At 48.0% G+C, this 19,869-nt stretch overlaps 2 protein-coding genes across 6 annotated transcripts in view; both read right to left on the bottom strand.

Annotated features, from left to right (window-relative positions):
- PPIL2 (peptidylprolyl isomerase like 2) overlaps positions 1–6,927 on the bottom strand; it is a 31,164-nt gene extending 24,237 nt beyond the window's left edge. For all 4 annotated transcript variants that reach the window (XM_045457629.1, XM_045457630.1, XM_045457631.1 and 1 more), the window contains exons 1-4: positions 6,768–6,927; positions 4,209–4,258; positions 3,376–3,421; positions 1,159–1,221 (exon numbers count right to left, since the gene is read on the bottom strand). In XM_045457629.1, the coding sequence (XP_045313585.1) occupies positions 1,159–1,221; positions 3,376–3,421; positions 4,209–4,258; positions 6,768–6,799 (191 nt within the window). In that variant the 5' untranslated portion in view covers positions 6,800–6,927. The remainder of the gene's footprint in view (positions 1–1,158; positions 1,222–3,375; positions 3,422–4,208; positions 4,259–6,767) is intronic.
- A 1,584-nt stretch (positions 6,928–8,511) lies between these two features.
- LOC123587686 lies at positions 8,512–19,058 on the bottom strand. 2 transcript variants are annotated; one of them, XM_045457632.1, is made up of 7 exons: positions 18,979–19,058; positions 18,568–18,820; positions 18,250–18,373; positions 15,769–15,983; positions 15,046–15,116; positions 14,693–14,797; positions 8,512–8,744 (listed from the first exon to the last, which is right to left on the bottom strand). In XM_045457632.1, the coding sequence occupies exons 2-7, from the start codon at positions 18,787–18,789 to the stop codon at positions 8,570–8,572; spliced, it is 912 nt and encodes a 303-aa protein (XP_045313588.1). In that variant the 5' UTR covers positions 18,790–18,820; positions 18,979–19,058; the 3' UTR covers positions 8,512–8,569. The 2 variants fall into 2 exon arrangements, with proteins under 2 accessions (XP_045313588.1, XP_045313590.1); XM_045457634.1 differs by having other exon boundaries at positions 18,625–18,820.
- Between the last annotated feature and the right edge of the window lie 811 nt (positions 19,059–19,869).

Genomic DNA, 19,869 nt, shown 5'->3' with positions numbered 1-19,869 from the left:
GCCCCTCCCCCGCTTGTCCTCTGTCTCTTTCTTAAAAATAAAAATAACAACAACACAAAAGTGTACTTCCAGAGAACTCTGAATGACACAACTGAGTGAAAAATGGATTCAGAACTATCCTTGCAGTATTACCTCAACCATGTTGCCATAAATAACCTCACAGAAAAAGAGGAATATAAGTACTAACAATGGTTATCCTTGACAGTGTGATTACAGTAAGTTTTTCCTTTTACCGTCAAGTATTTTCCACATTTTCTAAAAGGAGACTAAAACACAGGAAAGTTTTAGAAGCTGGTTTATGTTGGAACATAAGACCTTAAGCATCATGTTCTCATGGTTCATGAGTTTGAGCCCCACATCTGGGTCTCTGCTGACAGCTCAGAGCCTGGAGCCTGTTTCAGATTCTGTGTCTCCCTTTCTCTCTGCTCCTCCCCTGCTCGCCCTCTGTCTGTCTCTGTCTCTGTCTCTGAAAATTAAACATTGGGGTGCCTGAGTGCCTCAGTCAGCTAAGCGTCCAACTTTGGCTCAGGTCATGATCTCAGGGTTGGTGGGTTCGAGCCCCACATCAGGTTCTGTGCGGAAAGCTCAGAGCCTGGAGCCTGCTTCAGATTCTGAGTGTCCCTCTCTCTCTCTGCCCCTCCCCTGCTGGCGCGCTCTCAATCTCTGTCTCTCTCTCTCTCAAAAAATAAATAAACATTAAAAAAAAAAAAAAAGACTAAGCAACATGCTTCAAAATACAGCACTGGGAAAGTATGTACCTAAATTATGGCTCTACTTTCATAAAGTGGAAAGTACTCAGTTTGTTAACATTCCAAAGCAGGATAGGTAGGCCAATTAGAACACTAGCCCCTCCCCCCCCCCCCCCCCCCATGTGTGTAGAGAGGTCAATGCCACCCCAGGCAGGGACAGCAGCATCTGCCAGCAAGGTTGCCTGCCCAGGGGTCACAGCAGCACTGCTGTCTCATCCCTAAGGCCCTGGAAGTCCCTCCTGGGTCCCCAAGAGGCCCACTCAGGTCCCGAGGTTGCCAAGACTTCAGTATGGCCTGGCGTGGCAAGGCCTGAAGACACAAACCCTCCAGCTGGTCCCATACCCCCTTGCTGAGTGGGTGTCAACAACCTCACCCCTTTTGTTAGCTCAAAAGTCGAGGGCAAACTCACAGCAAGTCAAAGACGACTCCTTCGGGGGTGCAGACTGGGTAGACGAAGGGCTGCAGAGAGAGACTAAGAAAGGACAGAGTCACTCCAAGTCATACAGTGATTCCCGTGACTTCTCCCTTTGCTCCTCCCTCCTTCCCTCATTCCTGCAACAATACCAGTGCTCCTCTGCCCAGCCGGGGCTGGGTGCCAGTACAGAGGTGACCCCACAGCCCTGACCCTCAGAAGCTCCCCACACAAACCAATAAATACAAGGCAAGGGTCCCTGGGATGACAAAAGCCTGGTTCTCCCCACACTCTCTACTGTGTCATATAACACACACGTGATCACATTCAAGCCCCAAAGAGGTTGGGGGTTTGGGTTTGGGACTCCCCAAAACCTCACATAGCAGGCAGGCCATACTTTTCTACTGAAAACTACCCTCTCGCATCCCAAGAGACTCTGTGGAGCTATTGTGGTCTGGGGGTGCCCTGCCTGCTCCTGACCAGAGTGTGCACACAGTTGCCCAACATTTCCAAGGGACAGGCATGTGACTCAGGCAACAGCCGATGCCCTAGGAGCCCTGGGTAAGTTCTAATACATGGATATGGGGGTAGAGGGGTGTGCAGAGATCCAGACTGCCACAAGCCATTTGCCACCTCAGGAGGGTTGGCTTTGGAAAAGGAGAGCCTACAGATGAGGAGAGACAGTACCTGGTGAGCTTCTTTATATCAATACCATTTTTCTTGCATGAGGTTTCCATCACTAGCCATCAAGAGCCCTGGTTGACCTGGCTTGTTTGCACTTCGGTCACCCAGATGGCACAGGCCAGTCCTCTGGACCTGGACCACCTGGTGGCAATGGCATCACCTCCCCAGATGCTGCCCCAGAAAGCTCCCATGGGGCAACCTCACCACCTCCTCCTCTGGCCCAACCTACTGCTCTAACCCAGTGGTGATCCTGGTGTTGCAGGGGACTGATGAGAACACGACCCAGCACCAAAGCAAGCTCCAAACGGCAAGACACTGCACATTCATCTTCTCCCAAATGGGCCTTGAAGGGCATATTCTCAAAGCACATTTTTACCCAGAACCCAAGGTAGTTAAAAAGTAGATGAAACACAGCTTAGAGAGACCTCTTGGAGGAACTGGAAACCAAGGACCAAAATATTTCCATAAAATCCATTCATACCCACTCTGAAGGATACCACATTCCCATGAAGGTGATGACAAAACTTGGTGGGGGTGGGGAGAAATCCAACCAATGAAGCCTGGGTCTCACTTGCTGACCCTCCCTGAGCAAGTGCTATGAGAAGGGAAAAGCCCTCACTCAGCGCTACATGGGAGCCTCTCGGAGCCGACCCAGTGGCTGCATCCCTGGCCTTCCCTGCACCCTTCTCGCCCTATGGTGTCTGGCTGACCTGCCCCAATCAGGGTGCTGGGATCACTAGTAGAGCTTTGTCAGTTCTTAAGCTCATCATGCCCAATGGGACACACACAAACACACACACACACACACACACACACACACACACACACACACACAGCATGTGTCCAGGGCAAGGATGATCACAGCTTGAGCTTAGAGAAACTCAGGCCCAAATGGACCATCGGACCTGCCCAATCCCCAAAGCCCCAATGTCTTGGGGTTCATTAATCTTAGCCCCACTTCTCCGGCAGACACACCTGTTTATACACATACCAACCACAGTGGGAAGAAGTATCTGAGTGGCTCTGCAGCTGGGTCCCTCCTCATCCTCACCAATAACCTGTGCTCACAGGGAAGGGGGAAGGGGTTCACAGTATCATGACTGTTGCTACTGCTGTTACTGCTTAGACTGTGGACCAAAAGTAAAGCATGAAAGACACGGGCCCGGAGTCAGACCACCAGGTCCAAGCCTCAATGGCATCACTTCCTGGATGTGACACATGGGTGAGGGACTTCCCACTTCTAAACATTAATCCTCTCAACTGTAAAGTAGGCTAAACAACAGAGTCTACCTACCTTGGAAGACAAGAAAGAGGCTGGAAAAAAAAATGCAAATACATAGACACCGAATGAGCAGAAATATTAGTTCTTATCATTGTTAGGTCATCTTCTCTCAGTTCAAGGAAGATCTAGACAGGAGAACACAGACAGAACCCACATCTGCATCCCCAAAAATCATATTCACTGTCAAAATATGTCATTAAGTAACAGAAAACAACTAGGAGGGAAAGATAAACACTCAAAACTCTTACCTGCAGTGATCAAAAGGTAAGCGACGAAAATTTGCTTGTGGGATATCTGTTTAAGATGAAAATAAAAGATGGAAAGTTTATTCTGTAAAACACTTCATGTATGTGTTCTTACCAACAATTCAATTCCATGTTAAGAAAAAGTTCATGTGGGGGCACCTGGGTGACTCAGTCAGTTAAGCATCTGACTTCAGCTCAGGTCATAATCTCGAAGTTCGTGGGTTCGAGCCCCACATCGGGCTCTGTGCTGACAGCTTGGAGCCTGGAACCTGCTTCGAATTCCGTGTCTCCCTCTCTCTCTGCCCCTCCCCCACTAGTGCTCTCTCTTTCTCAAAAATAAACAAATATTTTAAAAATAAATTAAATAAATAAATAAGAAAAAGTTCATGTGAATTACCTAGTGCAAAAACTGCTGTGGATTAAAAACCTTTCAATAGGTAGGACACATGGAATACATCAAGAAAGAACTTAGAGAAAAAATGACATACTTGCGTAAGCCGCTGGGGTTGGGTTTCTCCCATAATCCTAATACCCTTGCTGTGGGGCCTGGCTTTGCTTTCCAAGAATCCTGTGCTGGTTTTACCCCGGTCAGCAATTATGAGAATGTGCTCTTTTTATTTCATCTTCTTTTGTGAATCATCTGTGTTCTCAACCCATTTGTCTGCTACACTTTGTGTTCTTGTTCATTGTTAATTTTTATAGCCTCATTGTGTAGTAAAAACATCATCCCTTAATTACAACACCCACCCCCCGCCCCGCCACACACACACACACACACACACACACACACACACACACATCCACATCAAGGAAAACAGAAAGATTTCATGCCTTACCTGGTTTCTTGCCACCATAGAAGTGAGTGTATTCAGCACAGGTAATGTACCTGAAGAAGAGACAAACAATCTTATTACCACCCCCCTTTATAAAGAGGACAGTCTCTAGAAGTAACTGATGATTAAATCATTTCACTCATTCAGCAAATGCTTATTAAACACCTATAATGTGTGAGATGCAACACAGACATACACAAACTAGTAAGCAAATACAAACATTCCTGCTCTGCTCTGAAGGAAATGAACAGAATTTAACAGAAGGCTTGATGATGCAAAGGAGCAAGCCATGTGAAGATGTGCAGGAAGAGCTTTCTAGGCAGAGGGACCAAGCAAGCTTATCCCATATAAACGTCCTGACACAGAAAAAGCTGGTGTGTCTTCAGAAAAGGGTGAAGTCACTGAAGAAGAGTGTGCACGGGGGCATGTGGCAGCAGGTGAAGAAGGCTAGCAGTTGGATCACGAGGGGCCCCACAAGCTGTGTGATGGCTGTGGATCTACTTTAAGCGGTATGGAAAGCGGCTGGAGGGTTCTGAGTAGGGCCCTGACATGCTCTAACATAAGTCCTCAAAGCATCACTCCGGCAGCTGTGTATAGAGGGACAAGCAAGAGAGGCAACAGAAAACCAATCAGGAGGCATCTAAAAATGTCAAAGGAGGGGTGCCTGGGTGGCTCAGTCGGTTAAGCGTCCGACTTCAGCTCAGGTCACAATCTCACTGTCCGTGAGTTTGAGCCCCGTGTTGGGCTCTGTGCTGACTGCTCAGAGCCTGAAGCCTGTTTCAGATTCTCTGTCTCCCTCTCTCTCTGACCACCCCCCCCCCCCCAACGTTCATGCTCTGTCTCTGTATCAAAAATAAATAAACGTTAAAAAAAATTTTTTTTTAATAAAAATAAAAAATAAAAAAATATGGGCGCCTGGGTGGCTCAGTCGGTTAAGCGTCCGACTTCAGCTCAGGTCACGATCTCGCAGCCCGTGAGTTCAAGCCCCATGTCGGGCTCTGGGCTGATGGCTCAGAGCCTGGAGCCTGCTTCCGATTCTGTGTCTCCCTCGCTCTCTGCTCCTCCCCCGTTCATGCTCTGTCTCTCTCTGTCTCAAAAATAAATAAACATTAAAAAAAAATTTTTTTTTAAATAAAAAAAAAATAAATAAATAAAAATGTCAAAGGAGATGAAATACACTCCACCTACTGAGGGGTTTGGTGGATTAGTGAGTGCCTTCCTATCCCACATTTACTTCCTGGATGAGCCACAGGATTTACTGATGAACAGGGGGAGGAGAGAGCCTCAGGAAAGAGGCACCAAGGCTAACTCCCAGACTTCTGACCTGTGTAAACTAAGTAGCAGTATGACCAATGAGATAGGGAAAATGAAGGGGGAACATATTAAATGTGAGATGTCGGGACACCTAGGTGGCTCAGTCGTTTGAGTCTCTGACTTCAGCTCAGGTAACGATCTCTCCCGGTTTGTGAGTTGGAGCCCCACATCGGGCTCTGTGCTGACAGCTCTGAGCTTGGAGCCTGCTTCAGAGTCTGTGACTCCCTCTCTCTCTGCCCCTCTCCCACTGGTGCTCTGTCTCTCTCTCTCTCTCTCTCTCTCACTGTCTTAAAAATAAATAAAAACATTAAAAAAATTTTTGTAAGTAAATGTGAGATGTCTATCAAACCTCCAACTGGAGATGTCAAGTAAGCAGTTGACCACTACAAGATGAGAGATGACCAGGGAGAATGTAAAGGGAGAAGAAACGTGGGGGACATGGACGTATGAAGTCTGAGAGAGTGGGAGAAAGACCCAGCAAAGGAGACTGAGAGAGGCCATTGAGACAGATGGAAAACAAATGGAAAAGGGCATATGGGGTCTCAGATATCAAAGAAGGGCCTCAGAGGGAGCAAGGTGGTCAACCGTGTCACACGCTATTGACAAGCCCAACAAAACGAGAACTGGGAATTGACCACTAGATTTAGCAACAGAGAAGTTATTAGGATCCTGACAGGAATAGTGCTGGGGAGAAAAGCCTGACTGGAGCGGTTTCAAGAAACAGCAGAAAACAGCAAGTAGACACAGGTCTTTGACGCCTTGTTCGGAAGAAAAAAAAAACAAAAACAAAAACACCACGGTGGCAGGAGAGGAGCACGGGGCAAGGCTGGTTTGTTTTAAAATGGAAGATTCCGAATGTGTGTAAGCCAATGAACGGCACACAGGAACACTGGAGGTGGAGGAGAAAGAGGGGATGATTAGGGGCAGAATTCGAGAGTGGAGATGGGGCGTTCCAGGGCAAAAGCCGAGGAGCTGAAGAGCCGAGGGGCCGGGGCTCGCACGGTGCCGACGCGGTAGGAAGGCCGCGCTCAGAAGCACTGACGGTGTTAGTACCAAGAAACCCGGGAGACCTCGGCGGTCGGGGTAATTCCCCTGCCTTGGAGGAGACAAAGGCTTCCGAGACGAAACGGCATTTAAGAGTGGCTCTGGGAACCAGCTCTGAGAGAGGGAAGAGGGGCGGCGCGGACTGCGGGACAGGTGGGCACTGAGGCCGAGCGGGGCCGCGCTTCCGGCTGCGTTTCAACTTACATCTTGTCCTTCTGATGCTGCCGTTTCCCCATGGCGGCGGGAGCGGTGGCAGTGCCAGGTCCAGCGAGTGAGGAAAAACGACAGCAAACGATTTAGAAGCCGACTTCTCGGCCGAGTTCCCTATCGACTTCCGGGTCCCGCAGACCCGCCCCGGAAGTGGGCGCAGGGCGTGAGCGAACAGTGGCGCCTGGTGCCAAGTGCGCATGCCCAGTCGGTGCACCCCAGTCCTTGGGCACCTGGGCAGTTTGTGGTAGGGTTTGCCTCCTGCTGGGGGCCGAGGGGCCTCGAAGCCCCACTTCCTCGGGCGAACAGAGAAGGCTCTCTCTAGACCTTTTCTCCTTTCCATCCCCCCGCTCAAGCCTGCCCTGGTTTGACCTGGTTTCTCAGATTTTTTTAAAAGTCCACCTTGAGTGTCACCAGCCTCTGTCTCATCTCTTCCTTCCACGGCAGACGTCTCCAAACCTACGTCCACATTCGCTGTCTACCCGTTCTCCCATTCAGTCCCCACCACCTCCAGCCCTCTCCTGGGAGGCTTAGGGGCAAGTAGCCATTAAGCCCGAGAGTCCAAAGCCCTCACTCATCTCTCTTACGGACCCTTCCCGCGGCCAGATCACTATGTTTGTGTGCCCCAGCCTAAGCCCCGGGCCTCCGTCTACACACAAGCACCTGGTGATCTTTCCCAGGCTTGTGGCTTTAAATACCACTCATATCTCTTGACTCACATCATTAAATGGCCAGCACTCCAGATTCCTGACCTCTATTTTAGGTACCATTGATCTCAAATTTAACATGTGTGGTCAAAACAGAATTCTCCACCCCCCCCTCCCCCTCTGCATAGGCTCCCCTTGCCACAACTGTACCGCTACCTAGTCACCCAGAGCCAGAAAGGTCCTTGCCCTTTCTCATCTCATGGCTGCCTCCTTATGTTTTTCTAAGTTTCAACATAAATGTCACCTCCTCAGAGAGATCTTCCCTGACCACCCACTGCATACATGTCCAACTCAGCTTCCTTAGGGCTTATCACAATTTATAACCCTGTTATTAATTGGATGCACTGGTTACACATACAGTCACACACACACACACACACACACACACACACACACACACACACACACAGAGGAGGATAGGATGTAAGCTCCTTAAGAGCAGGGACACCAACTGCTTGGTTTATTATCTCCAGTCCCAAGCAAGGTGTGGAGCATACACAAGGGTTCAACAAGTATCTGCTAATGTCCAGCAGTCATTAAGCATTTTGTGAGGGCTCATGTCTCACATGCAGGTTTGACTCTAAGGCTGGTGTGTAAAGCAACAACAAGAGTCACGTCTCTGAAATTCCTTAGGGAGATGCCAAGTTGGAAACTAACATGCCAGCTTATTTTCCTCCAGGGAGGGAACAGATCACTGTTTCTAAACCTGCACCCAGATAAGGCTTGAGTTTAGAGCCCAGGTGTAGGAAAAAATGATGGAACTGCAATTCAGTGAGGTCAAGTGAAGCTCAAAGGGGCCACAGAGTCACTGTAGAGAAGGGCAGTGCTGTCTCCTCACTCATTTCTCTTTCAAAGTGCCATGGCTAAATTCCCAAGTTAGAGAACAAGCAAGGGGACTTCACAGTAGCACTGACCTGAACAATTACTGTATGAAGGCTCAGACTAAAGGGCCTCTGGCTTGCACTATTCTGACAAACTCTTCCAGCAGGACGAAGCCCAAGGGACTGCACAGCCTTTAGGGAGCCCAGCACAAGTAAGGCACCTCCATGGGAACTTTATTCATTGATCTAGCCGTGGTCTGTAGGAAAGAGGTTATGGACCCCTCTTGTGGGGCACAGACTCCGTGCTGCTAGGGTCATTCTCAGAGTCATCTTTGGGTCTTGGCATAGGCTGGAACTTGAGCAAGACAGGCGGGGTGAAGATGGAAGTCTTCACAGGAGGGGATGGTGTCTCCTTGGTGTTTGGGGAGCCACTACAGGCCAAGGTCCTGTGCAGGAGACAGCCAACACATGTCCATGAGGTGGGATACCGGCACACAGAGCCATCAGAAGTACGCATGACAAAACTTAAGGCTGTGGGATGGCCTTTAATACATTTCTACTTCCATAATGCTCTCCCATGGATGTTTTGTTCCAGGCTGTTCATCACAGCAATGTTGGTGATTATGAAAGCCTGGAAACAACCAAACATCCATCAAAGAATGGCTAAAGGAACCATGGACGCCATGCAGCAGACCATTCTGCAGCTGTTTAAGTTCTGATGATGGCCCAGCCCTGGTGCATGGCCCCACAATTCTGTGAGGATCTGATGATGCCAACAATGCCTTGCTTCTACATTTTGCATCATAACAACACTGCACAAGTGATTGCCGGCAACCCCTTCTCCATCACTTGGCAGTCAGTCACCTTCCTACTCTTCCATCCTACCAGGAGGTAGGATGATCTGATTGGATAGCTTATTGTTTCCACTTACACATAATTCATGAATCTACATAATCAGGTTTAACCATGTTCATAATTTTATGTCTGCACAATATTCCATAATTCTGTGAATGCACATTTAAACTGTTTCCATTTTTTCTCCTTTTACACTGCCATAAACACTTTTGTACACAGTCGCTTTTTTCTTTCCCTTAATCATCTCCTTGAATTGAAACTCTCCCAGAATTGAAAATACCAGAGCAAAGAATATGAGAACGTCTATGGCTCCTGATATTTTGATAAACTGCCTCTCAAAAGACTAACCTTAAACTTTGGTGATCCAAAAAGACCAGAGAAAGAGAGAAGATAACCCACATAATATGAGGAAATATTTTGCAGATCCTACGTCTGATAACAGACTTGTGTCTTTGGCAGTCCCTCAAAATATATTTACCATATGACCCAGCAATTCGACTTTTAAGACTATACCAAAAAAGGGGTGCCTGGGTGGCTCAGCCAGTTAAACGTCTAACTCTTGATTTCGGCTCAGGTCATGACCTCACAGTTTTGTGAGTTCAAGCCCCGCTTTGGACTCTACACGGAGCCTGCGTGAGACTCTCCCTCTCTCTCTGTGCCTCCACTGCTCACACTCTTATCTTTCTCAAAAATAAAAAAAATATTTATGAAGAGTGTGCCCACGAAAACTGAAAACTATGTCCTCACAGAAACTTGCACAGAAATGTTCATAACAGTATTATTCATAAGAGCCAAAAATGGAAACAACCCAAATGCCCATCAACTGATGAACTGACAGATAAAATGTGGCATATCTACACAGTGGAATAATATTGTTCAACCATAAAAAAAAGTCAACCCATAGAATGTACACCACCAAAAAGGAACCCCAGTATAAACTATGGACTTTTGGGTGACGCTGAAGTGTCAATATAGGTTCATCAGTTGTTAATAAACGCACCACTCTGGTGGGGGATATTGACAATAAGGGAGGGTATTCATGTGTGGGGGCAGGAGACATGGAGGAAACTTCTGTACCTTCCTCTCAATTTTGTTGTAAACCTAAAACTGCTCTAAAAAAATTAAGTCTTAAAAAAGAAATTTAAAAAGCAGGAAATTCAGAACTGACACATGCTAGAACATGGATGAACCTTGTAAACGTTATCCTAAGTGAAAGCAGCCAGTCACCAGAGACCATGTTATTGTATGGTTTCATTTATATGAAATGTCCAGAATAGGCAAATCCACAGAGAAATGTTAGTGGTTGCCTCGGGATGGGGGAGAGAAGAACTGGGGGTGACAGCTTAGTGGTGCTAGAGTTTTTCTTTTTTTTTTTTATTGTAGTAAAATATGCACAAAATTTACCATTTTAACAATTTCTATGTGTACCATTCAGTGGCATTATACACATTCACAGTGTTGTGGTGACCATCATCATTATCTATCTCCAGGACTTTTTCATCATCCCAAACAGAAACTGTACCAATTAAGCAACAACTCATCTCCTTCTCCCAGGCCCTGGTAACTTCTCACCTACTTTGTCTTTAGAATTCTGCCTACTCTAGATACTTCATGTAATGGGAACCAGACAATAACCTGTCCTTTTGTTCTGGCTTATCTCACTTATTTCAACATTCTATTATATGGATAGACCACATTTTGTTCATCTTGGGTACACCTGGCTTATTTTCTCCTTTTAGCCACTGTCAATACTGGAGCTATGAACACTCATATACAAGTATCTGTTTGAGTCTCCACTGCAAGTCTTTCAGGCATATACCTACAAGTGGAATTACTGGGTCATATGGTAATTCTGTTTAGTGTTTTGAGGAACCACCATACCCTTTTTCCATGATGGCTACACCCTTTTACATTCCCACCAGCCACACACTAGAGATTCCAATCTCTCCACATCCTCATCAACACTTGTCATTGTCTTTTTAAATTTATTTTATTTTTTAAAGTTTATTTATTTATTTATTTTGAGGGGGTGGAGGGGCAGAGAGAGAGAGAGAGAGAGGGAGGGAGGGAGAAAGAGAGGATGAATCCCAAGCAGGCTCCACACTGTCAGCACGGAGCCCAGCTCAGGGTTCAAACCCAAGAACTGTGGGATCATGACCTGAGCCAAAATCAAGAGTTGGAAGCTTAACCAACTGAGTCATCCAGGTGCCCCTTTTGTCTGTCTTTTTGATGGAAGTAGGTGGGAAGTAGTAGTTCACTGTGGTTTTCACTTGCATTTCCCTGATGTCTAATGATGTGGAGCATCTTTTCCTGTGTTTATTGGCCATGTTGTAGGTCTTCTTAGAAGAAATATCTATTCAAGTCCTCTGCCCAATTTTTAGAATGGGATTTTGATGATTTACAAATATTTTCTCCTATGGGTTGTTTTTTCACTCTCTCCTATTTGGCATGATGGAAATGTTCTAAAATTGGATTATGGTGATGGCTTCACAAATGTGAACATACAAAAAGCCACTTAAGTTGACACTGTAACTGGGTGAATTTATATGATGCTATGTAAGTTATCTCAATAAAAGAATTTTTAGGAGCACCTGGGTGACTGTCAGTTAAGCATCCGAACGTTGATTTAGGCTAAGGTCGTGATCTCAGAGTTTGTGGGTTCGAGCCCCACATTGGGCTCTAGGTTGATAGTGCAGAACCTGCTTGGGATTCTCTTTCTCACTCCCTCTCTCTCTCTCTCTCTCTCTCTCTGCCCCTCCTCCACACTCTCTCCCTCAAAATAAAAAAACTTAAAAAAAAATTTTTTTAATTTATTTAAGTATTTATTTGTGAGAGAGAATGTAAGCAAGGGAGGCACAGAGAGGGGGTCAGAGGATCCAAAGCGGGCTCCATGCTGACAGTGGAGAGCCCAATGTGGGGCTTGAGTCCATGAACCATGAGGTCATGACCTGAGCCAGAGTCGGATGCTCAACCGAGCCACCCAGGCAACCCCCCCCCAAAAAAAAGAATTTTTAAAAGAATTAAAACAGGGGTGCCTGGCTGGCTCTGTCAGTGGAGAATGCAACTCTTGATCTCCGGGTTGTGAGCTCGAGCCCCACATTAGGTGTAGAGATTATTTAAAAATAAAATCTTAAAAAAAAAAAAAAAGAATAGGGGCGCCTGGGTGGCTTAGTCGGTTAAACGTCCGACTTCGTCTCAGGTCATGATCTCATGGTCCGTGAGTTCGAGCCCCGCATTGGGCTCTGTGCTGACAGCTCAGAGCCTGGAGCCTGCTTCAGATTCTGTGTCTCCCTTTCTCTCTGCCCCTCCCCCGCTCTTGCTCTGTCTCTCTCTCTCTCAAAAATAAATAAAGATTTAAAAAAAAAAAAAAAGAATAAAGCCATTTTATATTATTTTCACAGCAAAAATGAGTCTCTGCCTACAGCCTCGATAGCACAGGATTCTCTACTTTGGGCTTTTTGACAGGTATATAACATACATGCTAGCAACCTTAATGTGTACATCTTTCATTACTAAGTATGCCAAAAATATTTTTAAAGGTTTGCTTACTCTTTGGGTGTCATCTTGGATAAACTTTCCATCAACTAAATTTAGAATCAGCTTTATAGAACTGCGTAGGTTTCTTACAAAAGAAGCCATCTGAATTCTCACTCATTGCTAGTGGGAATACACAATGCTATAGCTACACTGGTAGTTTCTTCAAAACTGAACATATTATCACCATGTGATCAGCAATCATGCTTCTTGGTGAAAGAGTTGAAAACTTATGTCTGGGGGCGCCTGGGTGGCGCAGTCGGTTAAGCGTCCGACTTCAGCCAGGTCACGATCTCGCAGTCCGGGAGTTCGAGCCCCGCGTCGGGCTCTGGGCTGATGGCTCAGAGCCTGGAGCCTGTTTCTGATTCTGTGTCTCCCTCTCTCTCTGCCCCTCCCCCGTTCATGCTCCGTCTCTCTCTGTCCCAAAAATAAATAAACGTTGAAAAAAATAAAAAAGAAAAAAAAAAAAGAAAAGAAAAGAAAACTTATGTCTGTAAAAAACCTGCATATCTATGTGTATAGCAGCTTTACTCATAATTACCAGAATTTGGAATCAGTCTTTCAGTAGATGAATGGATAAATAAACCACAGTACATCCAGACAATAGAATGTTATTCAGTGCTAAAAAGAAAGGAGCTATCAAGCCATGAAAAGACATGGAGGAAATTTAAAAGTGAGTATTACTAAGTGAAAGAAGCCAATCTGGAAAGGCCACATACTGTAGGATTCCAAGTATATGACATTCCGGAAAAGGCAAAACTGTGGAGACAATAAAAAGATCAGTGGTTGTCAGGGGTTACAGGAGAGGGAGGGGCACAGAGGATTTTGAGGACAATGAAACTATTCTGTATGATACTATAATGGTGGACACATGTCATTATACATTCGTCCAAACCCACAGAATGTACAACACCAAGAGTGAGCCCAAACATATGACTTCTGGGTGATAATGATGTGGCATGGTAGGTTCATCAATTTAAGGTGGGGAATGTTGATAGTGGGGGTGCCTGTGTAGGGACAGGGGGTAGAGGGGAACTCTCAGTACTTTGTCAGTTTGCTGTGAATCTAAAACTCCTCTAAAAAACAGTATTTTTGGGGGCGCCTGGGTGGCGCAGTCGGTTAAGTGTCCGACTTCAGCCAGGTCATGATCTCGCGGTCCGTGAGTTCGAGCCCCGCGTCAGGTTCTGGGCTGATGGCTCAGAGCCTGGAGCCTGTTTCCGATTCTGTGTCTCCCTCTCTGCCCCTCCCCCGTTCATGCTCTGTCTCTCTCGGTCCCAAAAATAAATAAATGTTGAAAAAAAAAATTAAAAAAAAAAACAAAAAAAAACAGTTTTTTTTTTTTTTTTTTATGTCATCTGAAGCAATGAAGCGGTCAGTTTAAATATATACTTTGAAATAACACTCCAAAGGGGTGCCTGGGTGGCGCAGTCGGTTAAGCATCCGACTTCAGCCAGGTCATGATCTCGCGGTCCATGAGTTCGAGCCCCGCGTCAGGCTCTGGGCTGATGGCTCAGAGCCTGGAGCCTGTTTCCGATTCTGTGTCTCCCTCTCTCTCTGCCCCTCCCCCGTTCGTGCTCTGTCTCTCTCTGTCCCAAAAATAAATAAACGTTGAAAAAAAAAAAAAATTAAAAAAAAAAAGAAATAACACTCCATGGAATGACATGGGAAATACTTAACAACACCCTAAGTGGAAAAAACATGTGACTAAAAAACAAACCAACAACCATAGTCAGTAAATCCCTGCTTTGCAAGACACATGTCTATAAACCTTAGGGCTGCCCACAGTTGACAGAATTGTTTCTAGTGGGTCTCTGAGCTGCTTGTTTCTGATTCTTGCCATTACAAACACTAGGAAGGGGGAGTGACTTGTCCAGCACCCTATTACATTAGGGTCTTTTCATGAAATGCAAAGGACTATCATACAGAACGTTTTTCTGGCCCTCATGCACACTGCCATGATGCCATCAAGCCAGGCAAGCCAGGATGGTGTCAGAGCCATGCTTACCAGGGGTAGCCAGGGCAATGAAGCTGATGTGCACTGTTTCCAGCCAAGTACGAGAAATGGAAGCCTCCGGGGTTGAGGACCAAGGGGGTCAGATCAACCATGTGGCTGCAAGACAGAGCGGAGAGGGTTAACATCAGCTCTGGGCTCCTCCCAGGCAGGCCCTTCCCAGCCTCATTGCACATGTCTATACACAGAGCAGACCCGAGCCTCGATTCCTTCCCTATTAAATGGGAATAACAACCTCTCAGGGTTATTGTGAGGATTAACAAGGTAGGGAAGAAATGGCAACCGAGTGTTGGCACACAAGCTACCCAAAACACTCCTTTTTCATTTGCCCCAAGTTTAAATTCCACCTCTTTGGGTTCGATGACAGGCCAGCCCAGTTTAATTTCACTTCGGACCTTGTAACTTCCAACTTCTCCATCTGCGGTATAGAAACAAAACCTTAGGACAAGTTTGGGGGCCTCGCTGAGAAAAAAAACACCTTATACAGGAACCAGGGGAAGTACATGACTGTCCTTCATTTGACAAATACGTCAGGGTCATCCTCAGTGCCCACATCGAGCTTGGTGTTAGGGGAACAGAGAATGTGATGGGGGCTGGGAACTGACAGAGGATGGGGGTCTGCCTGGAGTGAGAGTGCGGGATAAGGGGAGATTAGCAGGGACAGGCAGATAGGAAGGCACACTGCAGAGGCACCTAGAGAGTGGCAAGAACACCACCCATGAGGCGAGGCAGGTGTGGGGCTGGAGACATTGGGGGGCAGCCATGGTTCTCCACCTATCCTTTGGGCACCCCAGAATTCTGCCCAGTGTTTTGGGGACTGCCTCACTCAGCTGAAGCATAGCAGGTAAAACTCTGTGCCTCCAACCCTTCAACAAGAGCAGACCCCTTTTCATCTGCTTTATCCGTCACCATTCCACCCAAGATAGTGCCTGCAGATAGCGTTCTGCCACTTAAAAACAAAGTTCTGAGAGCCACTGCTGTGGGCCCAGGAGAACCACTGGGGTGGTTCTGAGCGAGGGGCAGAGGCTGCCCTTCCTGGGACCACATAAGTGGGGGATGCGCTCACTGACCGACTTGCTGGGCAGAGGAGGGAAGGGGCCAAAGACCCTAGGCATAGTGTAGACAGAGGGTGATGAGGCCACCATGGAGGCCACGGTAGTAGCAGTGGATGGCAGTGGTGGAGGTGGCAGCACGGTTGGTGGCAGGCATGGGGAGGTGGACCGGTCTTGCAAAAGGATGGGTTCTGGTTTCTTCAGTTTTGGCTTTCTTCTCTTCTTCTTGGCATCTGTGACAAAAGGGACCAGTGAGTGCCTACCCCACGGCCAGAACAGGATACAGTGGGAGCCCAACAGTAGTATAGGGTCTTCACAAGGTTCCTCCCCCAAAAGGGACCACATGATAATGCCTAGAGCCACTGTTGAGAGGCACCAACATGTACCATCTCATCAGCCCATAACTATCCCATGGGGAAAAGGTATTTTTGTCTCTCTTACAGGTACAACTGTAAGCTCCAAGTGTACAAGGCACAGGCAGGATCCATACCCCAACTGTCTGACTCCAAGGCCAGAATTTCAGGGGAAGTGACAGAGTATCACCACCAACGAGGGCTTGGCTTGCCCTAGGCAAGTCAGTCTGCCACCTATGCCCAAGCACTGTGGAAAGCTCCTGAGTCTGCCAGCACCTTCATGAGGTATCCAGGCTCTGGACAGTAAGCTCACCAACTACACCCAGCCCCAGGGCCATCCTAAGGGTGTGCAAAGGCTCCTTTTTCTGTAAGGAAACCCATATGTACAAGGTCTTACAGAGGTGGGCTCAGGGAGGGAATCTTTGAGAAGCAGGACCCTCAGGCCTACCCCCTCTCCTCTTTCTGTATTAGGTTTTCCTCCTATATTCAACAAGTCTGGCTATTTCTACTGTTCAGAGTTATAGGAAACCAGCAAAGTGGGTGTGAACAAGTGCCTCATACAACCCATTAGAACGGCTCATCTAGAATGATGATCACCACCACCAAAGAGCACTGACCCAGAGCTAAGAGCCTGAGCCTCAGAGCAACCCAAGCCTGAGTTCAATTCCAGATTCTACTACTTACTATGTGACATTGTTGTCACATAGTTGGCTACCCTCCCTGGGCTTCTATGCTCTCTTTCATAAAATGAGGATAAATAGGATCAACACTACCTTGGGAGACAATGGTAGGAGCTACATATGCCATGGGTTGGGATGAAATGGTGACGTGGAGCACTCACACTTACCATCATGGAAAGTAGGACCCCCAGGTGAGCCAGGCTTCCTAACATAATGAAGCAAGCAGCTCCACTGCTAGGTAGTCTATCACTGAAGACAAATGCACTGAAAGAACTGAACCCAAATCTAATCAAGGCTTTAGAACGACTGTCCAAGACATACAGGCAGAATGGGCCGCCTGGGTGGCACAGTCAGTTAAGAGTCGGACTCTTGATCTCAGCTCAGGTCATATCTCACAGTTTGTGAGTTCAAGCCCCGCATTGGGCTCTGTGCTGACAGCAGGGAGCCTGCTTAGGAGTCTGTCTCTCCTTCTCTCTGCCCCTTCCCTGCTTGTGTGCACTGTTTCTGTCTCAAAATAAATAAACTTAAACACACAGACACAGAGACACACACACACACACACACACACACACACACACACACACACACAGGCAGAGGGGAATAAAACAAACAACACCAATGAGCCATAACAACAGATATAAACCCATTAAGTGGATTACCCCAAAGGACAACGCAGTTCTTCAAGTTGATGGCAGGGGGGACAAAAGTGAGGGCATCCCATCTCAAGAGGTTTCAACAGATGTGGCCACTATACTCATTTGCCATCCCTGTGTGGTCATTAAAGTGGCCCCTTCCATTTCACTCTCACAAATGTCCTAATGTGGACACAAAGTATATAGCCATCCTAGTAATGGAAAGTCAGAGGCTGAACACCAACCTAAGTATCAGCTAATATTATGGAACTGTTGTCAATTATGTCCGGGGTAACACTGTGATTACAAAATATCTTTTTTAAAAAAAATTTTAAATGTTTACTCATTTTTGAGAGACAGAGCATGAGCAGGGGAGGGGCAGAGAGAGAGGGAGACACGCAATCCAGAGCAGGCTCCAGGCTCTGAGCTGTCAGCACAGAGCCTGACTTGGGGCTCAACCCCACGAGCTATGACATCATGACCTGGGCTGAAGACACACTCAACTGAGCCACCCAGGCGCCCCACAAAATGTCTTTTTTTAATATCTAAAAAAGCATTCTAAAGTATTGAAGAATACAATGATGTCTGAGATTTCCCCTAAAATGCTCCAGAAAAAGAAAAGGGGGGATGAAGCAAGCATGGCAAGATGGGGAGAACTGCAGAAGCTGAAGGGAGACCAGTATCTGAGTGTTCACTGCAGTCTCCAGTTTTGTTTACGTTCGTTTTCATAATAAAGATTCAAAAAATAAACACCAAACAATCGAAAACGTACCAAGCACAGGATCAGGGATCAGGGATCCTAAGTCAGGTGTGCTGGCAGAGATTGACCCTCACCCTGGGAGTAGAGGTGCACGCGGTGGATGCTCCTCTTCAGCTGTTCCAGGCGCTGGTTCATTTCCAGGGCACCCATGCTGTTGCAACAATTCAGGTCCCCCTGGACTGCACAGAAAAACTTCGCCTACAAGGGGAGAGGCAGGGCAGGAAGAAGCGGGAGAGGTGACCAGCTGCCTACAGCACTCCCCACGCTGGGCCTCCTGGAAGACCCTACCCTGCAGCTCCACCTACGCCCGACGGCCCTCCCTACACCCGCTCCAAACCTCCAGTCTTCAGAGCTCCACCCCATCCCCCGAAGCCCCGCCGGCGGACTCGCACCCAGAGGAAGGAGAGGAGCCCGCGCCCCTCGTACTCGGCCAGCTTGCCCTTGCGCACCACCCTCTCGGCCAGCGCGGGGTTGCGGTCGATGCTGCGAAAGAGGCGGCGCAGCGCGCGCTCCGTGTAGGTGGCCGCTTGCCTCTCGAAGTCCTCCTCGGAGATGAGCTGGCAGAAGGTCACGCTCTGGGAGAACTCGCTGTCGAACTCGTCAAGGACCTCCATCCGAGAGGCGCTGCGGGCTGGCTCGGGTGGCCTGGGGGCGGAGCGGTCGTCGGGGCGGGGCCACCGAGGCTCCAGGCGCGCCGACTCCCACCCGCCTCGGGCCAGGAGAGAGGGGCAGCTCCCGAGGGCCCGGGATCGGTCGCCGAGGGCGGGCCGGGGCCAGTAGGGGCGGGGGCCGCCGGGACCCACCTGCTCTCTTTCCCACAGCCGCCGAGCCTACGCAGCCTCTCTCCGCGAGCCGCAGCCACCGCCCCGACCGTTCCAGCCAATCCCCCTGGAGCTCTCTAGCAGGGGGCCAATCCGCGCGAGGGGGACGCACGTGACAATGCCCGCTGCTCTGGGCATGCGCTCTGGCGCCTTCGACGGGGCGAACACTCACGCGCGCGCGGCGGAACCCTGGTCCTGATGGGGTCCCGCAAGACTTGATGAGGGAGCGGGCCATGGCACGCAGAGAACATGGTCCGCACCCAAACTCTTTTTTAGGCCCTCACTCCTCCTTGTTCCGACAGCTCACCATCTCTCCTTGCGGTCTGTAGACAACACCCCAAGGACTTCACTCAGCCCCTGACTCATCTGCCCCAGACTTCACTCTTCCACTCCTGATTTACTCTCCAGCATCAAATCCACCCACCCCTCCCTAGCTTCTATCTTCTCTCTTCCCCTGTATAACTCAATGCTTTGTGTTACTTTGCTCAATGCTTTATGTTGCCTCTTCAGCATCTAGCTGCTCCTTATGGGTTTAAGAAGGTCCTATCAGGGGCGCCTGGGTGGCTCAGTCGGTTGGGCGACCGACTTCGGCTCAGGTCATGATCTCACGGTCCGTGAGTTCGAGCCCCGAATCGGGCTCTGTGCTGACAGTTCAGAGCCTGGATCCTGTTTCAGATTCTGTGTCTCCCTCTCTCTCTGACCCTCTCCCGTTCATGCTCTGTCCCTCTCTGTCTCAAAAATAAATAAATGTAAAAAAAAAAAAAAAAAAAAAAAGAAGGTCCTATCTTCATGGTACCATCTTGGACAATTTAGCCCACTCTGAGGTTCCAACTCAGGGCTGACTTAACTAACCCTAACTTATATCTCAGGCTC

Source organism: Leopardus geoffroyi, chromosome D3 (assembly GCF_018350155.1).
Source record: "Leopardus geoffroyi isolate Oge1 chromosome D3, O.geoffroyi_Oge1_pat1.0, whole genome shotgun sequence".
Taxonomy (NCBI): Eukaryota; Metazoa; Chordata; class Mammalia; order Carnivora; family Felidae; genus Leopardus; species Leopardus geoffroyi.
The sequence above is the reverse complement of the archived record's forward strand: the minus strand, read 5'-3'. Positions and strand labels throughout refer to the sequence as shown.